Genomic DNA, 22885 nt, shown 5'->3' on the forward strand with positions numbered 1-22885 from the left:
AATGCCACCATTTCAATTCACAGAATGCAGGTCCTGTATGTGTGGCTATTTATTTTTTGGTCTAAGAATTCCATGGGCTGTGAAATTTCCTTGGATGTTCGGGTATGGGAATACCTTTGCAGAATCATAATTCAGCCACCATTTATCATCTGAGATTAGTAGGCTGTGCCCCAGAGCTTGTAGGGTTTACTTATGTATTTTTAATCGTGTATTTTTGTACAAAATTATGTTTTTGGAGATTCGTTCATGTTGATACTCAACAATCCTAGTTCATTCATTAATTGCTGTATATGGTTTCCACTGTATGAATGCCACAATATATCTATTCTCATAATAACAGATATTTCTGATTTTTCATTACTATAAACAAAGATGCAATGAAAATTCTGTTTTATGCATATGCAAGAGTTTCTTTAGAGTATGTGCTCTGCAAGTGATAGAGTATAAGTGTCTTCGACTTTACTAGATAGTGGTCACTTGCTCTCTAAAGTGTTTGTTCTACTTCTCCACATTCTCACCAATACTTGTGGTTATTGGAATTTAGATTTTTTTTGCCAAATTTAATGCATAGAAAATGTATCTTGTTTTATTACATATTCTCCTGAGTAACTATAAGATTGATTATATTCTCATATTTTTTCTAGACTCTGGAGTTCTTAACATATGAACTGTCTATTCTTTGGACATTTTAATATTGTTGCTTTTTCTATTTATTTATGTACTTTATTACATTCTAAATATTAATATTTTATTGATTATATGAATTACAAATTATTTTTATACTTACTAACGCAATGTGTTTGGAGCGTAGGGAGGGATGTGTATCAAAATGTGAACTTTTACCCTGGTGAGAAATTCTCTCTCTCTCTCTTTTTTTTTTTTTTAAGATTATTTATTTATTTGAGAGAAAGAGAGAGACAGAGTGAGAGAGCATGAGAAGGGAGATCAGGGGAGAAGCAGACTCCCCATGGAGCTGGGAGCCTGATGCAGGACTCGATCCAAGGACTTGGGTTCATGACCTGAGCCGAAGGCAGAGGCTTAACCCACTGAGCCACCCAGGTGGCCCCTGATGAGAAATTCTCTTATCACTTACTTGAACTTACTGTGGGTCAAATATTTTTATTTAAGCATTTTATAAATATTAACTAATTTTAATCTTGATGACACCCCGTGAAACTGCTATCAGTATCCTATATTCTTTTTTATTGTTACTTTCACAAACAGCAGCTTTATTGAGATATAATTCACAAACCATAAAACATACCCTTTAAAAAATCTACAGTTCAGTGGTTTTAGTGTAGTCACAGAGATGTGTATTCACAGAGATGTGCAATCATTATGTGAAGCGATCTCAGAACCAAGAAGTCCCACATTGATTAGGAGTCACTAACTCTGTATTTCCACTCAAGTCCCCAGTCCCAGGCAACCACGAGTGTACTTCCTGCTTCTGTATTTTTGCCTGTTCTGGGAATTTCCTATTAACAGACTCATACAATATGTGACATTTTGTGTCTGGCTACTTTCACTGAGCATAATGTTTTTGAAGTTCATCCGTATTGTAAAATGATCAGCATCCCATTTGTTGTTATTGCTGAATAGTATCCATCGCGTGACATACCACATTTTGTTTACCCAATCATCAGCTTATGCACATTTGGGTTGTTGCTCTTTTCAGGGATTACAAATAGTGCTACTACAAGTGTTCGAGTACAAGTTTCTGTTTGGACATTTGTTTTCGATTCTCCTGGAGTGAAATCTCTGGGTCGTAAATCAACTGTAAGTTCAATTTTTTGAAGAACTGCCAAACTGCTTTCAAAGCAGCTGCACCTTTTATATTTCCACCAGCAATGTACGAGAGTTCCGATTTTTCTGCATTCTTTCAACATTTGTCCATCCTTTTTGAATATAGCCATACAAATGGGGTAAAGTGGTTCTCACTGTGGTTTTGATTTGCATTTATTAATGAATGATATTGAACATCATTATATGTTATTGGCTATTTGTATATATCTTCTTTGGACAAATATCTATTCAAATCATTTGCCCATTTTTAACTGGGTTTTCTTTTTGTTGTTGAGTTGCAAGTTATTTACATGTCAATTCTCTTTATGCTAAAGAGAAGGGAACCAGGTACAGGAAGGTTAAGTAACTTGTCTAAAGTCACGCAGCTAGGATATGAAAACAAGTAGTATGGCTCTGGATGGAGTCCATGCTATTAACTTTTATGCTGTTCTGTCTCATAGCATTGTTCACCCATCTGTGTGAAATCTGTAGTGAAGTTATAATATTATCTATAAGAAATAGGGCCAGATTAAAATTTAGGACTTGGGTTTTGGAAATACATCATGATGAAAGGTGATAATGTTGGGTGTCTTAAAATTTATTGCTCAAGAAATATTTTTATAAAAGCAAAGAAAATAAAAATATTTGCTTATATTCTATCACATAAGTTCTTGACCTATATTAACATAACTTATAATCAAACTCAAATTTTGATTCTCAGAAAACTGATACAAATTCTTAATCTCTTTGGAAGTAGGACTAGCACCTTATATTTAGGACTAGCACCTAAACATTAAATATTTAATAACATTTATTAAACATATTTTAAAATGTTTTACATATTGAACATATTGCTTAGCATAAAAGATGCTCAATAAATCAGTTTAAATATCTGAAGGCTATCGAAAGTAAGGATTTATGTAAAATTAATTTTGTATATAGATATGTTAAACATTATCTTAAGCCAACAAATATTTCAGTTTATATTCTGAATTGACATATTATATGTGAACATTATATTTCCTCAAAGACAACTTCAAAAAATTAGTTTGGTTCTAAGTATACTTAAAATTGACTCGCAAAATTGTCCAACAATATACATTTTGAAAATCTATTGATGTCAACATCTACTGAAAATTAGAGAAAAAAATTCAACTTACTGAATCATTAAACTGTCTGCCAAACTGAACTAACTAATCTAACTAATCTTCTTTAAAGATTTTATTTATTTATTTGACGGAGAGAAATACAGCAAGAGAGGGAGAGCAAGCAGGGGGAATGGGAGAGGGAAAAGCAAGCTTCTTGCTGAGCAGGGAGGCCTATGTGTGTCTCAATCTCAGGACCCCAGGATCATGACCTGAGCTGAAGGCAGATGCTTAACAACTGAGCCACCCAGGCACCCCTGCATTTCATTTTTTAACATTTAATATAATTTTGTATATTCAACATTTGCAGTCTATAAAAGTCCACATAAGTGGACTATAAGTGGCAGCACTTTCAGATTTAAGGGCATTATGAATTCATTATACTTATCTGCTACTTAGAAATTTGTCAAGATTTTTGCCTTGAAGTCCTAGTGGCTACCATATTCCATGGCAGAGTAATTAGTGGGGCAATGTTGGGCTCATAGTGACTGTTACTGACTGGTTTTGCTATTTCCATTCATGAGTAGGTAACTTGCTGGCAAGAAGTTAGATATTTCAGATTTGTATTTCTCTTAGGGAATGAGAATGTTTTTCTCCAATTGTTACTTAATAAGAAATTCTGGGTTCTAAATTTTAGTCTTAAATATGTGCATTCAGTATGCATGTACTTTTTGATGAATCATGAATATATAATTATAATTTCTTCTTGATGTTAGTGTGCTTTATGTTAACATAATTGATTTCCTTCTCCTATACTCATGCTTACTGTTCCTAAATTTTGAATTGACTATGTTCCATCCTGGCCTTTCTTTTACCATCCATATTCTGTTGACTTTAGATTGTTATCTCTACCTTAGCCTCCTCTTTGAGTTCTGCACTTTCATGTCTGTCTCTGACTTTTGCTTTAGGAGGTCTAACAAGCATCTCATACTTGTCTCTAAAATAAAGCTCTTGATTTCGCCTTCAAACACTGATCTTCCTCTGGCCTTTCTCATCTTAGTAAATGTACTACCAGTCATCACTTGGCTCAAGGAAAAACTCTAGGATCCACTTTGGTTTTTCCCCTTTTTCTCATCATCTCAACCAATATCCTCAGCAAATTTTGCAGATTGTACCTTCAAAATATGTTTTAAACCATTTGCTTTTGTGCATCTTCATTGATACCCTCATATTCTTAGTGGCGCCCATCTATCCCTTGCCTGGATTACTGCAGTGATCCTAACAAGTCTCCCAGGTACCACCTTTGCCCTCTTACAGTCTCTTCCCTTGCTCAATAGCCAAAGTTGTCTTTTAACACTTTCAAAAACACATCTCTTCCACGGTTAAAAGTTTTGAATGGCTTCCCATTGGTATTTATAGTGAAATCTAAATTCTTTACCCTGGTCTACGGATATTTATATAATCTGGTACCTGCCTATTTTGCTTTAACTTCCTCGGTGCCACTGTCTCCCACTCATTCTAGTGCAATCACGCCATTCTCATTTGTATCCACAAACACACCAGCCCTTTCTTGTCCCAGAACCTTTGCATTGCTCTTCTCTCTGCTTCTTTTGGCTTCTCCTTCTGCTATATTCTTCTTGTCCTGCAGGTCTCACTTCAAATGTCACTTCCTCTTTTATTTCCTTTAAGTTTTTGTAACAATATGTCTTGCTGATCTACTCACTTGTTAGGACATCTTGAACGTTGGCCCCGTGGAGATAGCCTCGCTGTCTTGTCCACCGTAACCTACAGTCTCCTCAGTGCTTGTTGCTTCAATAATGACTGCTCAGGACATGCAGTTTAAAAGCTAGAAGAAACCTACAGCTCCCGGACAATTAGCAAAGGCGAATCATTGCAGTGAGAACCTTGATCTTAAATGAATCACATCACCCTAAAAAGAAATTAGTTTTCTGACACGTTTTAAGTGGACAAAATGAAGACTTAATTTCTTGTAACTCTAGCAACTTCCTTCTCTCTTCCTCCTTCTTTTAACCTGGATTGAACTTAAGGGCTTTGTTGAGGGGTCTCTTTAAAATGAGAAGTTTTTATAGCTGGAGAGGATGAAAAATATCGTGTAGTTCATTTTCCTGATTAAGAAATAGAGGCTCAAAAAGAAGGGATTTTTTTCCCTTCAGGTCATAGAAAGAGAGGTACAAAACTTGTTTTGTCTTTATCATATATTCTTTTTATTATGCCAATAATACATGTTCATTGGAAAATAGAGAAAATTCTAAAAATTAAATTTATATCACCTGAAATTCTATCTTTGGGAAATAACAACTGTCAATGTTTTATGGTATGTCTTTCAGGAATTGCTTCTATGCTTATTCAGTAATATAAATAAACTATGCAAATTTCAGGAATTGTTCTTATGTATATTCACTAGAGTAAGTGAGCCAGTACCAACTTACATGCATGTATGTATATCTCTGTATCTATCAAATCATGAATGTATCTGTATATCTATCTATTGGTTCTAAATAAACATGTCTTCTTTCCTCACTTCATTGTATTGTATCCTCCTTTTCTGCCATTAAATATACAGCCCAATCCAATGGTGGTATTAGAAATATTTAAAGATTGATATTTCATGGGCACCAAGCAATGAAAGGACAGACTGTAGCCTGGAGGTTTATTGCTATGGCAGGCATCAGTCCTTTAATTGCTAGAGACGGCGGGGCTGTGGTTGTCTTGAGGAGGGGCTGGGAGAGTGTCCAGGCCCTGGATAGAACAACCCAGGGTCATACTGTGGAACCACAGCCAAAGGCTAAGGAAACATTTCAGTATTTTAATGCCTACTTTGTATTTTGGGACAGGAAAGCCAAATTTGATTCTACAGTCATCATTTTTATTGTATCTTGTTTCATGGTGTGGTAGGATAGAATTATGCTTCTCGCTCACCCAGACCTCCCCTACTGCCCCCCACACTGTCTCGCCCTAATCCCAGGAATTTGTGACTAATGAGGAGGTACTATTCCGTGATTTTATTACGTTATATGGCACAGTTCACCTAAAGTTAGGGAAATTATTTACATGGGTGAGCCTAATCTAATCACCCAAGTCTTTAAAATGAGGGAACTTTTCCTGGTTGTCACAGAAGGAAAATTAGAGTGTCTCGAAGCCTGAGAAGGACTCCACGCACTACGGCTCCCTCTAAAAACAAGGCAGCGCTAGGAAGGAATGCAGCTTGTCTCAACTGCTGAGGGCGGCCCTGGGCTGACAGCCAGCAAGGAAACGGAGACCTCAGTCCTATAGCTGCAAATTCTGCCAACAGTCTAACTGAAGGTGGAAGAAGCTTCTATCCCAGACCTGTCAGATGAACAGCCCCGCACTGTAGGTACCTTGATTTGGCCTTCTGAGACCCAAAGCAGAAAATCCAGCCAAATCAGCCTAGACTTTTGACCTGCAGAACTGCGAGGTTAATAAATGAGCATTGTTTTAAGCTGCTATATTTGAGTAATTTATTACAGCAGCAATAGAAAACTAATATACCTAGTATGAAGGTACTATAAATTATTGGACCCATTATTTATTGTTGGGAATTTAGGTTGAATCTATGTATTATTTGTTTGTTCTTATGCTAGTATGAGAAAAAAACTTCAATAATAGCATCATACCTTCATCATTTCTCATTTGTCTGATTATTTCTTGAGATAAATTCTTAGAAATGAAATTTCAGGGTCAACGAGCTTTTAAAAGCTTTTAGTACCTATTGTCAAATCACAGAGGTTTTTTGTTTTTGTTTTTACAACTTACATTTCTATTTCCAGTTTACTAACTGTTGTAACACTAGTTATTTTTATTCTTTTTAAATTTTGATTCTATAATGGGCAAAATATTAGTCTCACATTGTTGTTTTAATTTGTACTTTTTTGAACACCTGTGGAAGCAAAACATGTTTAAAAGTTTCAGGATTATAAAATGGTGATAAACTTATTGTTCTCTGATGCCAAATTTACTCAGCCTGGTAAATTCTAGATTGTCCAAGTGAATAATTGTGAGAATAGTGAGAATATTTAAAGGAAATTTTGAGTTAATTCATATATATATATACATATATATATGCTCAAAATCTCAAAATTTGGAGACAATAACCTCATAGAATCAATTACAGTTTCATAAAGTTTATAGGTATAGGTTTATAGGTATGATTCTACAAAGAACTGTTATTTCAGATAGATGTAGAGAAGTTAAATACAAAAGCAAGATGTTTGGAAAGAAAAGCAGTTTTTGGCGGAGTAATTAAACTTGCAGTGGTGGAGGTTTCTTTCTTTGATTTTTAGTCAATTTAGATCAACTTTTTAAAATATAAAAATCCCATAATTATTACATGGTCACACGACTCTCCATAAAATACTTTATAATTTTTATGGTATGTGTGTGTGGATAGAGGCAAGATAAATATGTTAGTGATAATGGTAATGTAATACCTTTCTTTAAAGATATCTGGGCAAAGTAACTTTGGAAAGAAGGCATTAGAATTATTTACCTTAGTGGAAGTCATGTTCATTTCTTTTTCTAAAGACTCCCTATAATTTAGCTTTAAATGTGGCTCTTGTGAAACAAACATGTCTCTGTCTTCTACATTTCCATATATGCCATCATCCCTGTGTAGTTACGCCTATCATTCCTTGTAGGGAAAAGGAAGGCCTTAAAGGGAAGAAGAAGGAAGAGGGAAGAAAGATAAAGGGTCCTTTTTTTTTTTTTTAAGATTTTATTAATTTATTTGACAGAGAAAGAGATCGCAAGTAGGCAGAGAGGCAGGCAGAGAGAGAGAGAGAGAGATGGGGAAGCAGGCTCTCTGCTGAGCAGAGAGCCCGACGTGGGGCTTGATTCCAGGACCCTGAGATCATGACCTGAGCTGAAGGCAGAGGTTCAACCCACCGAGCCACTCAGGTGCCCCGATAAAGGGTCCTTTAAAAATTAGATCAATAGGCATCTACCAGGATATTTTTAGGGTTACCTAAAATATGGGAGCACAAAGATATTTATTTATTATAACTTGGAATGCATTTTAAAACAACTTTTGGGGAATCTAACTAAAGAGTATAAAAAACAGTGATGCCTGGGTGGCTCAGTTGGTTAAACGTTAGACTCTTGATTTCCACTCAGGTCACGATATCAAAGTCATGAGATCAACCCCCACAGGGAGCTCGGCACTCGGCAGGAAGTCTGCTTGAGATTCTCTCTCCCCCTCTCTGCCCCTCTGCTGCTCCTCTCACTCTAAAATAAAAAAATATATATCTTTAAAAAACAAACAAAAAGCCAAACCAAACCAAAACAAAAAACTAGAGAAGCTGTGATATCATTACAGATTTTTCAAGGAGATGCTAAAAACTAAAGTAATTATAGCACATTATGTAATGTATTTTAAGCATGTTATTTTGATTAGAAAAGGGTATTAAAGACCATCGTAAATACTTACACATTCTCGGTGAGTGGTCTTTGCTGCACTGTTTATGGAAGAGCCTTTAATAAAGAACGAGCATTTGATGTAATTGGATTGACATCAGTCATCATGAAACTTGCTTTTGTTTTCATGTATATTTTCAGTTTCACAAATAAAACTGATTCAAATTGAAATTTATATATTTTTAAAAATTTATTTATTTAAAAGAGAGTGAATGAGAGAGAGAGAGAGAGTATGTGTACAAGCCAGGGGAAGGGGTGGGAAAAGCAGACTGCCTGCTGAGCAGGACTCAATCCTAAGACCCTGAGATGATGACCTGAGCTGAAGGTTGAGTCACCCAGGCGCCCCCCAAATTGAAATTTAAAGAGAAACTACCAGAGAAACCTTATAATTAGATCCATAAGAAGGGATAGCAGGGTGACTGTCATTTGATTGTATATTCTGGTTTCAGTTGACCTTCCCAAGAGGGTATGTTTGATCTAATTTTCCTGAAGTGTTTGCAGAGATGTGGGCATTTTGATTAAAAATATTCTCACAAAACTTTCCAGACGTAGTTTTAAGACATCTTAAAATTAAGAAGACATTAACCATAAAAGGCTGTTGTTACAGAAAAAGCTTCAAGAGGAAAAAAATATCTGTAACTTGAATTTAGAACTTCAAAGCTAGAATTGTTCTCATGAAGGGAAAATTTTTTCTCATGTTAAACTTACCATTTATTTATCTATTTAAAGATTTTATTTATTTATTTGAGAGAGAGAGAGAGTGAACAGGGCAAGGAGAAGCAAAGGGAGAGGGAGAAAAAGACTCCCTGCTGAGCTGGGAGCCCTAGTTGGGATTAAATCCCAGGGCCCTGGGATGATGATCTGAGCCCAAGGCAGACGCTTACCAACTGGGCCATCCAACCACCTGTAGACTTCCTTCTTAAGTAGAGTCATATGAGATAGGATATTTTTTAAAATTCTTTTTTTTTGAAGATTTTATTTATTTATTTGACAGACAGAGAGCATAAGTAGGCAGAGCAGCAGGCAGAGAGAGAGAGAGGAGGAAGCAGGCTCCCTGCTGAGTGGAGAGCCCGATGTGGGGCTCGATCCCAGGATCCTGGGATCATGACCTGAGCCAAAGGCAGAGGCTTTAACCCACTGAGCCACCCAGGTGCCCCTGAGATAGGATATTTTTAATGAAAATGTTTAAGAAAACACTTTATACCATGGTAGAAGAATCTTCTTTGTCTTTAATATTTTTTATTTTTAAAATGAATACCCACAGCACATACAGTCTTACATGTGAAAAAAATTTAACTAATACAGAAGTATAAAAAATAAAATCATTCCCAGTTTCCCATTCCTTAGAGATAATTGAGTTCACAATTTGGTTTAGATTATTTAAGACCTTTTTCTATACTCATACATATAGACATATCTACAGGTACAAACTATTATATTGAAATAACAGTGTGATTAGGTTGAATTTACTCTATAGCCACATGTCCCTTTTTGTTTTTATTTAAGTCAGATTTATTGTATTATAGCTGATGTAGAAAAATTCCTCTTCAATGTATATAGCTCAATAAACTTTGAGTAATGTATATAGTTGTACAATCAAGATAGAGAACATTTCTATAGCCCCCCAAATCTCTCATGTCCTTTTACAGTTACTTGCCTTCCTCTATCTCCTGCTCTTGGCAGCCATCAATTTGACTTCTGTTCTACAGTTTTGGCTTTTCTAGAATATTATATAAATGTAATTTTTGTGATTGGCTTCTTTCACTTAGCATAATGTTTTTGAAATTCATCTTGTTATGTTTATTAATAGTTGCTTTCATTTTATTGCTGAGTTATATTTCATTCTATATGATATATCATAATTTTTTTAATCTATTCACCAGTAGATGCATATTTTGGTTATATCCACTTTTTGGCCATTTTGAATATAATTGATATAAATATTTACACACAGGTCTATGTGTGAATTCACACAGAATTGTGTGTGATTCATCTCTTTTGGGTAAATAACTAAGTGTGGTTTGCTGGGTCCTATGGTATGTGTTTAAATTTATAACGAACTACTAAACTTACTTTTCCAAAACAGCTGTACAATTTTGCATTTCCATTAGTGATTTTGAGAGTTCTAGATGCTCCACATCTTTTCAATGCTTGGAAATGTCAGACTTTTAAGTTGTAGCCATTTTCTAAGGCACTTAGTGTGATATTGTGGTTTTCATTTGCATTTCTCTAATGGTGTTAAGGGACTTTTCATGTGCTTATTTGCTATCTATGTGTCTTCTTTGGTGAAATATCTTTTCAAATCTTTCCTCAGTGACTTACTTTACATTCTTTGACTTATTGAGTTATGAGTCTTTATATATTTGCATATAAGAGTCATATATACACAAGTCCTTATCAGATAGGTTTTTGCAAATATTTTCTTCTAGCTTGTGATCTGTCTTTTAATTTTCCTTGAAGTGTGTAAACCTGGTGATTCACAGACCTGTACCCCTGGGGATAAAAATATATGTTTATAAAAAAATAAAAAAAAAAAAAAGTGAAAGAAAAAAAAAATAAAGAACTTTTTAATTTTTTCCAATTTTATTGACATATCATTGACATATAACATTGTATCAGTTTTAAGTGTATGACACAATGATTTGATTCATATATATATATACATATACATATATATTGTAAAATGATTACTGCAGTAAGTTATCATCCATCACCTCACAGTTACAAATTTGTTTTATCCCTTGTGATGAGAACTTTTAAGATCTATTCTGTTAGAAGCTTTCAAATATATGATATAGCATTGGTAACTATAGTCACCATGTTTTACATTTAATCCCCAGAACTTATTTTGTTATTATATTTATTTAGATTTTTTAAAAAAATAATTTTTAAATATCCAACATGGGGCTTGAACTCACAACCCCATGATCAAGAGTTGTGTGCTCCACTGACTGAACCAACAAGGTGCCCCTTATTTATTTTATAACTAGACATTTGTATCATTTGACCACCTTCACCCATTTTGAACATTACCCACTCTGCCTCTGGCAACTACCAATATATTCTCTGTATCTATGAGTTTTTGTTTTTTTGATTCCAGATATAAGTGAGATCATATAGTGTTTGTCTGATTTATTTTACTTACCATAACGCCCTTAAGGTCCAACACTATTGTTGCAAATGGCAGAATGTCTTTCTTTTTGATGGCCGAATAAAATTCAATTTTGTCTGTGTGCATGGAATGAATGAGATACACACACACACACACACACACACACACACACGTATTATATATTTGCTTATATATCACATTTCTTTATACATTTATCCATCAATGGAAACTTAGGTTGTTTCGATGTCTTAGCTATCATAAATAATGCTGCAATGAACATGGAGGTGCATATATCTTTTGAGATAGCAATTTTCTTTCTTTTCTCCACATCCTTACCAACACTTGTTATCTCTTGTTTTTTTTGGTAATAGCCATTCCAACAGGTGTGAGGTGATATCTCAATGTGGTTTTGATTTGCATTTGTCTGATGATTAGTGATGTTGAGCATCGTTTCATGTACCTGTTGGACATCTGTATGTCTTCTTTGGAAAAATGTCTGTTCAGTTCCTCTGCTCCTTTTCAAATTGAATTGTTTTTGCTATGAGGTATTATATTTTAGATATTAATCCCTTATTAAGTAAATGATATGTAAATATTTTCCTCCCATTTAAGTTGTCTTATCATTTTGTTAATGCTTTCCTTTACAGCACAAAAGCTTTCTAGTTTAAGATAGTCCCACTTGTTTATTTTGCTTTTGTTGCCTTTGCTTTTGGCGTCAAATACAAAACCACATTCAAGACTGATGTCAGAGAGCTTACCATCTATGTTTTCCTCTAGGAGTATTATGTTTTCAGGTCTTACATTCTTTAATAAATTTGGAGTTTATTTTTGTGGTTGGTGTAAAACAGTGGTCTAGTTTCATTCTTTTGCATATGACTGTCCAGTTTTCTCAAATCTTTTATTGAAGAGACCATCCTAAGAAAAGGAAGAGAGAAAGAAAGAAAGACAAGACTATCCTTTCCCTGTTGTATATTCTTGGTTCCTTTGTTGTAAATTAATTGGTCATATATGCATGGTTTTTATTTCTGAGCTCTCTGTTATGTTTTATTGATCTGTTTTTATGCCACTATTATGCTACTTTACTATAATTTTGTAATATACTTTGAAATCAGAAAGTACTATGCTTCCAGCTTTGTTCTTCAAGAATACTTTAGCTTCAGAGACTTTGTGATTCTATAGAAATTTTAGGATAGTTTATCTATTTCTGTGAAAAATGTCATTGGACTTTTGATAGGGACTGCACTAAATCTGTAGATTGCTTTGAGTAAAAGGATATTTTAACAATATTAATTCTTTTAATCCTTGAGCATAGAATTATCTACCCATTTATTTGTGTCTTCTTCAGTTTCTTTTATCAATATCTTATAGTTTTCAGTGTACATGTTTTTCACCTCCTTGCTTAAATTCATTCCTAGGTATTCAGTTCTTTTAGATGCCATGGAAATACTGTCTTAATTTCTCTTTCTGATAATTATTAGTTTATAAACACATAGCTGACTTTTGTATATTGATACCCTATACTGCAGCTTTATTGAATTTATTATTAGTCCTGAGAGTTATTTAGTGGAGTCTTTTGGGCTTTCTACATATAGAATCATGTATTTTGCAATAGAAAATAGAAACTACAAATAGAAAGTGTTACTCTTTCCTGTCTAATGCCTTTTCTTTCTTTTACTTGACTAGTTGCTGTGGGCTAGGACTACGTTGAATAAAAGTGGGCATCCTGTCTTATTCCTCATCTTAGAGGAAAAGGTTTCAGTTTTTCAGTATGATACTTGCTATGGGCGTGTCATATATAGCCTTTGTTATGTTGTGGTATGTTCCATCTACACTCACTTTGTTGAGTATTTTTATTATATATTGATGTTAAGTTTTCTCAAGTGCTTTTTCTGCATCTATTAAGATGATCATAAGATTTTTACCCTTCATTTTGTTAACATGATGTAACACAGTAATAGATTTTCAGTTTTTGAATCATCTTTGCATTCTTGGAATAAATCCTGCTTGATCATGGTATATGATCTTTTTAATATGTTGTGTTCAGTTTGCTAATACATTGTTGAGGATTTTTACATCTATGTTCATCAGGGATATTGGTCTGTAATTTTCTTCTCTTCTAGTGTTTTTAACATCAGTGTAATGCTGGCCTTATAGAAGGAGTTTTGCGTTGTTCCCCATTGTATTTTTTGGAAGAGTTTGAGAGGGATTGATCCTAATTCTTTAAAAAATATTTGGTAGAAGTATTCAACTGATGAATGAATAAATGTGATATATGTATATAATGGAATATTACTCAGCCATAAAAAATGAAGTCTTGGCATTTGCAACGACATGGATAGAACTAGAGTGTATTATGCTAAGCAAAATAAATTAGTCAGAGAAAGACAAATACCATATGATTTCATTTATATGTAGAATTTAGGAAACAAAACAGATGAATATATGGGAAGAGGAAAAATGAGAGAGGGAAGCAAACCATAAGAGACTCTTTTTTAAAAATTTTTTTTATGTATTTAAGAGAGAGAGAGAATGAGCAGTGGAGAGGGATAGAAAGAGAGAGAGAGAGAGGAAGAAAGAGGGAAGCAGACTCCCTGTTGAGAAAGAAGCCTGAGCAGAGCTCAATCCCAGGATCTAGATCATGATCTGAGCTAAAGGCAGATGGTTACCCAACTGAACCACCGAGGGGCCCATAAAACTCTTAATGATAAAGAGCAAATTGAGGGTTGATGGAGAGAGGTGGATGGGGTAGGGTTAGAAGGGTGATGGGCATTAGGAGGGCACTTGTTATGATGAACAACTAGGTGCTGCATGTAAGTGATGAATCACTAAATTCTACTCCTGAAATCAGTATTACACTGTATGTCAACTAACTAGAACTTAAATAAAAATTTGGTGAGAAAATAAACAAACAAATAAATTAATTACTTAATATGAAAAAAATTAAAATATTTGGTAGAAATTAACAGTGAAGACATCAGTCCTGGGCTTTTGTTTGTTGAGAGGTTTTTGATTACTGATTCAATCTCCTTACTAGTAATTGGTCTATTCAGGTTTTCTATTTCATGATTCAGTATTGGTAGGTTTTAGGTTTCTAGTAATTTCTCCTTTTTTTCTAGATTGTCTAGTTTGTTAGTGTATAACTGCTTATAGCAGTCTCACAACTCTTTGTATTTCTGTGTTTTCAGTTGTAACATTTACTCTTTCAATTCTGGTTTTGTTTACTTGAATCCTCTTCCTTTTTTTCTTGGTGAGTCCAGCTAAAGTTTTGTCTATTTTATTTTTTCAAAAAACCCCAGCTCTTATTTTCATTGGTCTTTTCTATTGTCTTTTCAGTCTCTATTTCATTTATTTCTGTTCTGATTTTTGTTATTTCCTTCTTTCTACTAACTTTGGGCTGCATTTGTTGTTTTTTTAGTTCCTTGAGGTATAGAGTTAGGTTGTTTGAGATCTTTTTTCCACCCCTCTTAATGCAGGCATTTATCACTTTGAGCTTCCCTCTTAGAACTGCTTTTGCTGCATCCCTTAAATTTTGGTGTGCTGTGTTTCCATTTTCAATAGTCTCAAGGTATTTTTAAAATTTCTTTGATTTCTTTGTTGACCAATTGGTTGTTCAGTAGCAAGTTGTTTACTCTCCTCATATTTGTGATTTTTCCAGCTTTCTTCTTGTAATTGATCTTAGGTTTTATACGATTGTGGGTGGAAAAGATGCTTAATATGTTTTCCACCTTAAATTTTTAAACATGTGTTTAGTGGCCTAACATATGATATATCCCAGAGAATGTTCCATGTGTAACTCTGTTTCCTTTGGATGAAATGTTTTGGATATGTCTGTTCATCTGGTCTAATGTGTCATTTAAGGCCAATGTTTCCTTATTGATTTTCTGTCTTGATGATCTATCTATTGATGAAAGTGGGGGTATTAAAGTTCCCTAGTATTATTGTATTGCTGTCTATTTCTCCCTTTAGGTCTGTTAATATTATCCTTCTATATTTAGGTGTTACTATGCTGGGTGCATAAATATTTACAAATGTTATGCCCTCTTGTTGGATTGTTCCCTTTATTATCACATAATGTGTTTCTTTGTCTCCTGTTACATTCTTTGACTTAGAGTCTATTTTGTCTTATATAAATATAGCTATCCTAGCTTTCTTTTGGTTTCCATTTTCATGTAACATTCTTTCTCATCTCTTTACTGGCAGTCCTGTGTATCCTTAAAGCTGAGTAGAGTCTCTTATAGGTGATATATAGTTGGGTTTTGTTTTGTTTTTCATCCATTTAGCCATTCAATGTCTTTTGATTGGAGTATTTAGTCCATTTACACTTAAAATAAGTATTGATAGATTGGACTTTTTGCCATTTTCAAACTTGTTTTCTGGCTGCCTTATAATTCTTTCATTTCTTTCTTCTTCTATTGCTCTCTTCCTTTGTGATTTGATGATTTTCTGTAGTGTTATGCTCATATTCCCTTATGTCCTGTGTAACTACTATAGGCTTTTGCTTTGTGGTTACCATAGGCTTACATAAAATGTAAGTTTATTTTAAGCTGAAAACAAATGTGAACTCCAGTGGTATGCTCTGTCCTTTAATTTATTAGATTGCCTTTTTCTTTCCCTCTTCTTCCTCCTCCTCTTCTTCATTAATCTTTTTTCCTAAGTTATTTTTAATGAGCATTAGTTTTTTTTTTATTGTTGTTGCAAATTCTTCTGTCATTGATCTTTTAACTTTGTTTAGTGACATTTTCACTGTATGAATATTTTAATGTAATCACGTAGGTTGTAGTTATTGTTAATTCTGTTAATTTCTTAGTTAGGAAGGCATTCTCCAACCCAAGATTAGATATACAAGCCCCTCTGTTTGAACCTATCTTATAGTTCTATCTGATCAGATAATGTGAGGTGGGGAACACAGAGATTTTGCTCTTGTATAGAAAACCATTGGTTTCAGCTCATTTATTATGGTAAGTCACATTATGGGAGGGGCTGTTGCAAATTCTGAAGAATTTTCTTAATCTTTTAAAATTGACATGGACATATTTTACTATACAGTTGATCCTTGAACGAAGTGGGGGTTAGGAGCACCAATCCCCTCCCCGATCAAAATCCACATATAATTTTGACTCCTCCAAAGCTTAATTACTAATAGCCTAATGTTTACTGGAGGCCTTACTGATAACATAAACAGTTGATTAAAACATATTTTGTATGTTATATGTATTATATAAAGTAAGTTAGAGAAATTAAGCTAGAAAAAAATAAACTGGAGAAAAGAAAATATTAAGAAAATCATAAGGAAGACAAAATACACAGTATTGTACTATATTTATATATATAAAATGCACATATAAGTGGATCTACACAGTTCAGACCTGTGTTGTTCAAGGTTCAACTATATATGATCAGCTAAAAGTATCATAAAATACAGTTCTACACAGTATAATGTAATATTGTAAGAAATAAATATTTAGTCTTTGTCCCTGATTCCTAGCATGGAGCTCCTAATATAATACAATAAATTAACATTTGGGTTTTGTCCCTGGTTCCATAAACAGCTCTAGAGAGTTAAAGGTCAAAGGAACATCTTTTGTTATAATATTTGTTTTTGCTTTTGTTTTTGTTTTTGTCCCCAGTTCCTGAAATAGGTCTGGAATGATAAAGGTGAAGGGATCATCTTTTGTCATTCATAACAAGACTCTTTCAATTATACTGGAGTTTATGTTAATGAGGTGACTTTTGGAAAGCCCTTAAGGGTGGGGTCTGGTTGCCAGGGGAGCCTACCACATGGTTAGAGGATTGAAACTTTCAGCCCCATCCTCTGATCTTTGAAGAGTTAATCAGTAATGGCCAATGATTAATCAATCATATCTATATTGTGAAGTCTCCATACAAACCCCAGGATTTGAAAGGATTTGAAGAGCTTCTGGGTTGGTGAATGCACAGAGGTGCTGGGAGGGTGATGCACCCAGGGAGGGCCTGGAAGTTCGGACCCCCTCTCCCATATCTTGCCAATGTATCTCTTCTACTTGGCTGCTTATCTCTATCTTGTATTGCATTTTTCATAATAAACTGGCAATGTAAATACCTTACCCTGAGTTCCAGGAGCTGATATAGCAAATTTTTGATGTTAAGGCAGAGGGGTCGTGGGAATCCCCAGTATGTAACCAAGTCAGTCAGAGTGTAAGTGACACTCTGGGATTTATTGGCATTTATGGTGGGAACCAGTCTTGTGAAATGGTCCCTTAATCTGGGATCTGTGCTAATTCCTGGCAGTTAGTGTCAGAGTTGAGTTAAATTGTAAGACACCCAGTCTATCTATTGAGAACTGGAGAATTGCTTGGTGTGTAAAATATCATGTGTTTGGTGTCAGAAGTGGTGTGAGTAGAGGAAACAGAAGTCTTCTTTCCAGAGGTAGTTTGCTTTACCTCTGTAAAGGAAACTATTTTATTTTTTATTTTTTTATTTTTTTAAAATTTATTTATTTGACAGAGAGAGATCTCAAGTAGGCAGAGAGGCAGGCAGAGAGAGAGAGGAGGAAGCAGGCTCCCCGCTGAGCAGAGAGCCCGATGCGGGACTCGATCCCAGGACCCCGAGATCATGACCTGAGCCGAAGGCAGCGGCTTAACTCACTGAGCCACCCAGGCACCCCCAGAAACTATTTTAAATGGTACAATATGAGAGTCTTCACTGCTTATAGTCCTTTCATCTATGTTGAAAAAGCTTCCTGAAATTTTAATATTTTTCCCGTATTTATTCAGCATAGATTTCCTTAAGTTTAAAATGATTTTCTCATTAGATATAACCAAATTTTGATTCTATAATAACACTCTTCCTTGTGGAATAGTGGATAAAAGGAAAATTTTACAATTTGTTCTAAGAATAATTGTTGATATTTCTAAGCATTTGAGATGTATTATTATTTTCATGAATTTAGATGAGTTAGATTAAATTTGCGGTAATACACTGCAATACAAAATCCAATCTAAACATAGTCATAGATTTATTATAATTTTATCTGTATTACTTGTAACATACTCCTATTACAGTTATTGAAGATGAAGGTGACATGATAGATCTCTTCTTGCTTTGTTGATGAGTCCAAAGCTGGTTTAAGTCTCATTTTTTTGATTATCTGGAAATCTGAAACAAATAAATTACAAAATTTAATTTTACATTGAGGCAGAAAGTAAAAAAAATTCACTTGAAAGACATTTAGTTATTTTGTAATTTTCAGACGTAGCTTAAAAGATAAAAAGCACTTAATATTATGTGATATTTAAATCTGTGATTTTTTAAAGATAGTGTTTCAGTATTATCAAGTACTAGATGAAATTATTCTTCTTATGTTTGGAGAAACAGTTTATATGTAGCCTCTTGTTTAATTTGCATGCAACAGAAACTTTTTACTTGATTTACCATACCTACTATTTTCTTCTTCCAAATTATCTGGGTCTTGACTTAAACTTTCCACTGTGCATTTTCTAGGTTCTCCTACAGGGAAAAAGATGTATAAATTCAAGTATTTGTCACCAATACAATTTACAGTTTACAATTTACTGGGAATTGTTTTCAGAGGTATCTACCCTTATCATCTGTATGACAGAACTGTATGGATCACTTGTGTCACCAAGGCAGAGTATATTGGTCAAAGATGGACATGATATCTCCTACTTTACATGTTCCTCAGCAGTATGAACTTGTCACTCCCCCACCCAGAGGTGCAATCTAATTCACCTTCTGTTGAACCCGTGCTAGGCTTAAGACTCTTGTATTCATTAGGATGCAGTGAGAGTGGTTACATGATTTTTGAGGCGAGGTAAGAAAAAGCTGTGCAGCTTCCTTCTACACTTGATCTTAGCCAAAAGGCTGAGAAGTGATTGTATAGCCTCCTTCTGTTTCTCTTGGGGTGCTTGCTTTGGAGGGAGCAAGTCACCATATAATAAGTCCTACCACCTTGCCATTCTGGAGAGGTCCCATAGACGATGCTCCAGTTGACAGTTGCAGCTGAGTCTAGAGTTCCGGCCATCCCTCTAAGGCTCCTGTCTATGAGGGAAGCTGTCTTGGAATCTCAGACTAGCCCACCTGTCAACTGACTATCACCATTGGGTGACCTCAACTGGTGTCTAGCATTCAAACCATGCTTGAATTCCTAACCCACAGAATTCTTGTGATACATATAAAATGGTAACAATAATAGCTACCTTTTTTTTTTTTAAAAGATTTTATTTATTTATTTGACAGACAGAGATTACAAGTAGGCTGAGAGGCAGGCAGAGAGAGAGAAGGAGGAAGCAGGCTCCCCGCCAAGCAGAGAGCCCGACGCGGAGCTTGATCCCAGGACCCTAGGTCACGACCTGAGCCGAAGGCAGAGGCTTTAACCCACTGAGCCACCCAGGTGCCCCCAATAGCTACCTTTTGAGGGATAAAATGATTTGTTAAGACAATACTTGGAAGAAAAATGAATTTAGAGAGCAATATAAAGTATCCAAATAATTATATCAGATATGGGAAGTTTATACGTATAAATAGGCATGTTAATTTTGTACTTAAGTTTCATATCTGTCCTTTTAACTTTCAAGTTGAATCCAGTGGGATTAATCTAATAATATTCTCTTTATTCTTGCTTATCACAGGCCTCAGTCTCCAGATTCCCCTTCATTTCCTATATTTTATTTTCTGCAAAGCTCTGTATTTTGTCCCCATCTCCTGCCATAACTCCTGAAACATTTCCTCTGTATTCTTATTCCATTTTCCAAAATTCCCATTACTTTCTTGCTCTAACAGAAACGTGGCTGTCCTCAGAGGACACCTCCAACCCAGCAGCCTATTTTGCTTTTCTTTTTGTCAGTCTTGCTACCATTGGGCCTGGAGATGGATAGGTGTCCTGCTTACACCCTACCGTTTCCCTCCAGGACATTCACTTTCTTTCCTTCTCTTCCTAAAACTTAGTCATCAGTTTATACACTCAACTATCATGATTTACCTACAACAAGGCTCATTCTCCGTTGATTTTTATCATTGGCTCATTGTACCTTACTACCACTTTCTTCATTTTGCAATTTAAATGTCCATGCAGAAGATTCTTCACCCTGGATCTCAATTCCTTGAGTGCTGTTCTTCTAGCTCTGGTCCCACACCCTACTGTAGCCATTGATTCTTGTGGATAAACTTAGACCCTGTCATTAGCAATAACTTCAAGCCCCCCTCAAATTCAGTTGCCAACATTCAAAGACTTGACTTCTAGCTTTATCTTTCTAGATCACTCCTTCTAGTTCCCTAACACCAGCAATTCCTCTCCTTCCCCGGGACTCCCAGTCCTGCCACATTTTCATTGTTCCTCCCCATTTTGATCCCCCTCTCCCTTACTTAACTTAAATTCTATGGCCCTTCTTTCCCTTGCCTAAAGCCTGACCTCATGGCCCTTTTCCCACTTCACCATATTCACTTGACAAAACTATAACCCTAGATAAATCCAGCTGTCTCCTTATTCCTATCCTGTACTATATACCTCAGTGTGACAGGACAAACCAAGCCTCACTTTAAATTCATAGCCATAGACATTAAATAGCCATCCTATTAAACATTCCTGGTCTATTCATTCTTCTGCCACAGATGGTTATTTAGCGCTTTCTATTTTCCCAAACCTCTAATCCTGCCCATGGATCATTGTTTTCAGCTGATGATGTATTTCTGGTTTCATGGAGGAAATAAAAGACAATAGGAAAAAAACTTCCATAAGCTCTGTATTAACAGTTAATTTCCTACTTGTTTTTGTTCTATATGCTCTATCTTACCTATGCTCCCATCTAAGGCTAACCCCAGATTTCACCATTTCTTGCCCACACAAGACATGGCTCCAGTAATTCTTTCTGCCTCCCACTTACCAGAGTCCCTCCTCTCCCCCACCATTAGATCTCCCTTATCAGCAAATAAATATTTAGTTGTACCCACATGACTAAATTCTCACCATTGAATGTAAACAAAGTAACACACACTGCTTCTGGGTCTGAGTGTTAGACATTGGGCATTTATTCCTTCTTAAATTTTCCCTTTTCCTCAATCTTGGACAATAGAACCGTTACCCCGATGATTCAGTTTCTAATGTGTAGATAATGACAACACCCTATGGAGTGGTTTTGTCCCAAGGTGGCTTTTGGAAATGTCTGGAGAACTTACTCGTTGTTATGACTCGTAGGTGGAAATGCTACTGGCATCCATGGGGTAGAGGCCAAGGGTGCTTCTAAATATCCTGCAGTGACCATGACAGCTGTACCCCAGCCCTCTCACCATCAAAAAAATCATCCAGTTCAAAATTTCAATAGTGCAATTTTGAGAAACCCGGCTCCAGGGGATGGTGGAGCAACAGAGCACAAGATCATGGTCCCCTAAATGCCTGTGGAGCTACCTTGTGTATGCAGACTGCTCACTTAAGGAAGAAACAAATTTGTGTATTCTTAAGCTACTGTACCTTGGGGACTCTTTGAAACAGGAGCTTAGCCTTTACCTTAAGTGACATCATTCTTTTAGGGAAGGAACTACCTTGGGTTTTCTTAGTTTAATATTTGTCATTGTATGACAATATATAGAACATCCTACATCCTAATGCCAATTTTGTACTGTGTAATGTCTTAAACTCAGCATTCCCTTTGGTTTGGCAAGATGTAACAATCTCTCTTTTTTTTTTTTTTTTTAAGATTTTTATTTATATATTTGACAGACAGAGATCACAGGCAGGCAGCGAGGCAGGCAGAGAGAGAGGAGGAAGCAGGCTCCCCGCGGAGCAGAGAGCCCTATGCGGGGCTCTATCCCAGGACCCCGGGATCACGACTTGAGCCGAAGACAGAGGCTTTAATCCATTGAGTCACCCAGGCGCCCCAAGATGTAACAATATCTCTTAAGCTGGGAAAGTCTTTTCTGGATTTTCCAAGTTTAAAATTACGCCTGGTTTGTCTCAAATAATTGTTTTGCATTCATTCTCCAGATGCTGAGGAAAGGTGATTTTTATTGGGACAATTTCCCAAGTGGGTTCTCTGGGAAGAATAGCTGTGTCTGTAGCTATTCTTTTACCAAACTTAGGCCACAGTTGCTTGTTTAAATAAAAGACAGTCACATTCCCTCTGTGCTGGGAAGCCTTAGCAATGATTCATTTATACCCAGGAATACCTGAGCTCACCATTCAGGTGTTCTGATACTTCTATTCATTTGCAACAAGGAGAGCACCAGAGAACTGTTTGTTCTTGGTTACACTATTGCAAAAGCACTCATTTTGATTCCTAACCTAGGTTTTGTACTGTGGGTTTGACTTAGAATGTGATTTGTGATGTTTGATCTGTAGGACTTCAAGGAAGCTGGAAAATTGGGACCATTACCACTCCGACAAGAAGACCAGAATCAATACAAATTTGAGAGTATGATATTTGCTTATACTGTCTCCCATTTCAGTGGAAAGAGGCACTTTTCT

The 22885-nt window shown here is 35.5% G+C and overlaps 1 protein-coding gene across 4 annotated transcripts in view; it reads right to left on the bottom strand.

Annotated features, from left to right (window-relative positions):
• Positions 1 to 16383: 16383 nt before the first annotated feature.
• TTC29 (tetratricopeptide repeat domain 29) overlaps positions 16384 to 22885 on the bottom strand; it is a 236264-nt gene continuing 229762 nt past the window's right edge. For all 4 annotated transcript variants that reach the window (XM_059373391.1, XM_059373409.1, XM_059373400.1 and 1 more), the window contains 2 exons: positions 18846 to 18915; positions 16384 to 18564 (listed from right to left, as the gene is read on the bottom strand). In XM_059373391.1, the coding sequence (XP_059229374.1) occupies positions 18534 to 18564; positions 18846 to 18915 (101 nt within the window). In that variant the 3' untranslated portion in view covers positions 16384 to 18533. The remainder of the gene's footprint in view (positions 18565 to 18845; positions 18916 to 22885) is intronic.

Source organism: Mustela nigripes, chromosome 1 (assembly GCF_022355385.1).
Source record: "Mustela nigripes isolate SB6536 chromosome 1, MUSNIG.SB6536, whole genome shotgun sequence".
Lineage (NCBI taxonomy): Eukaryota > Metazoa > Chordata > Mammalia > Carnivora > Mustelidae > Mustela > Mustela nigripes.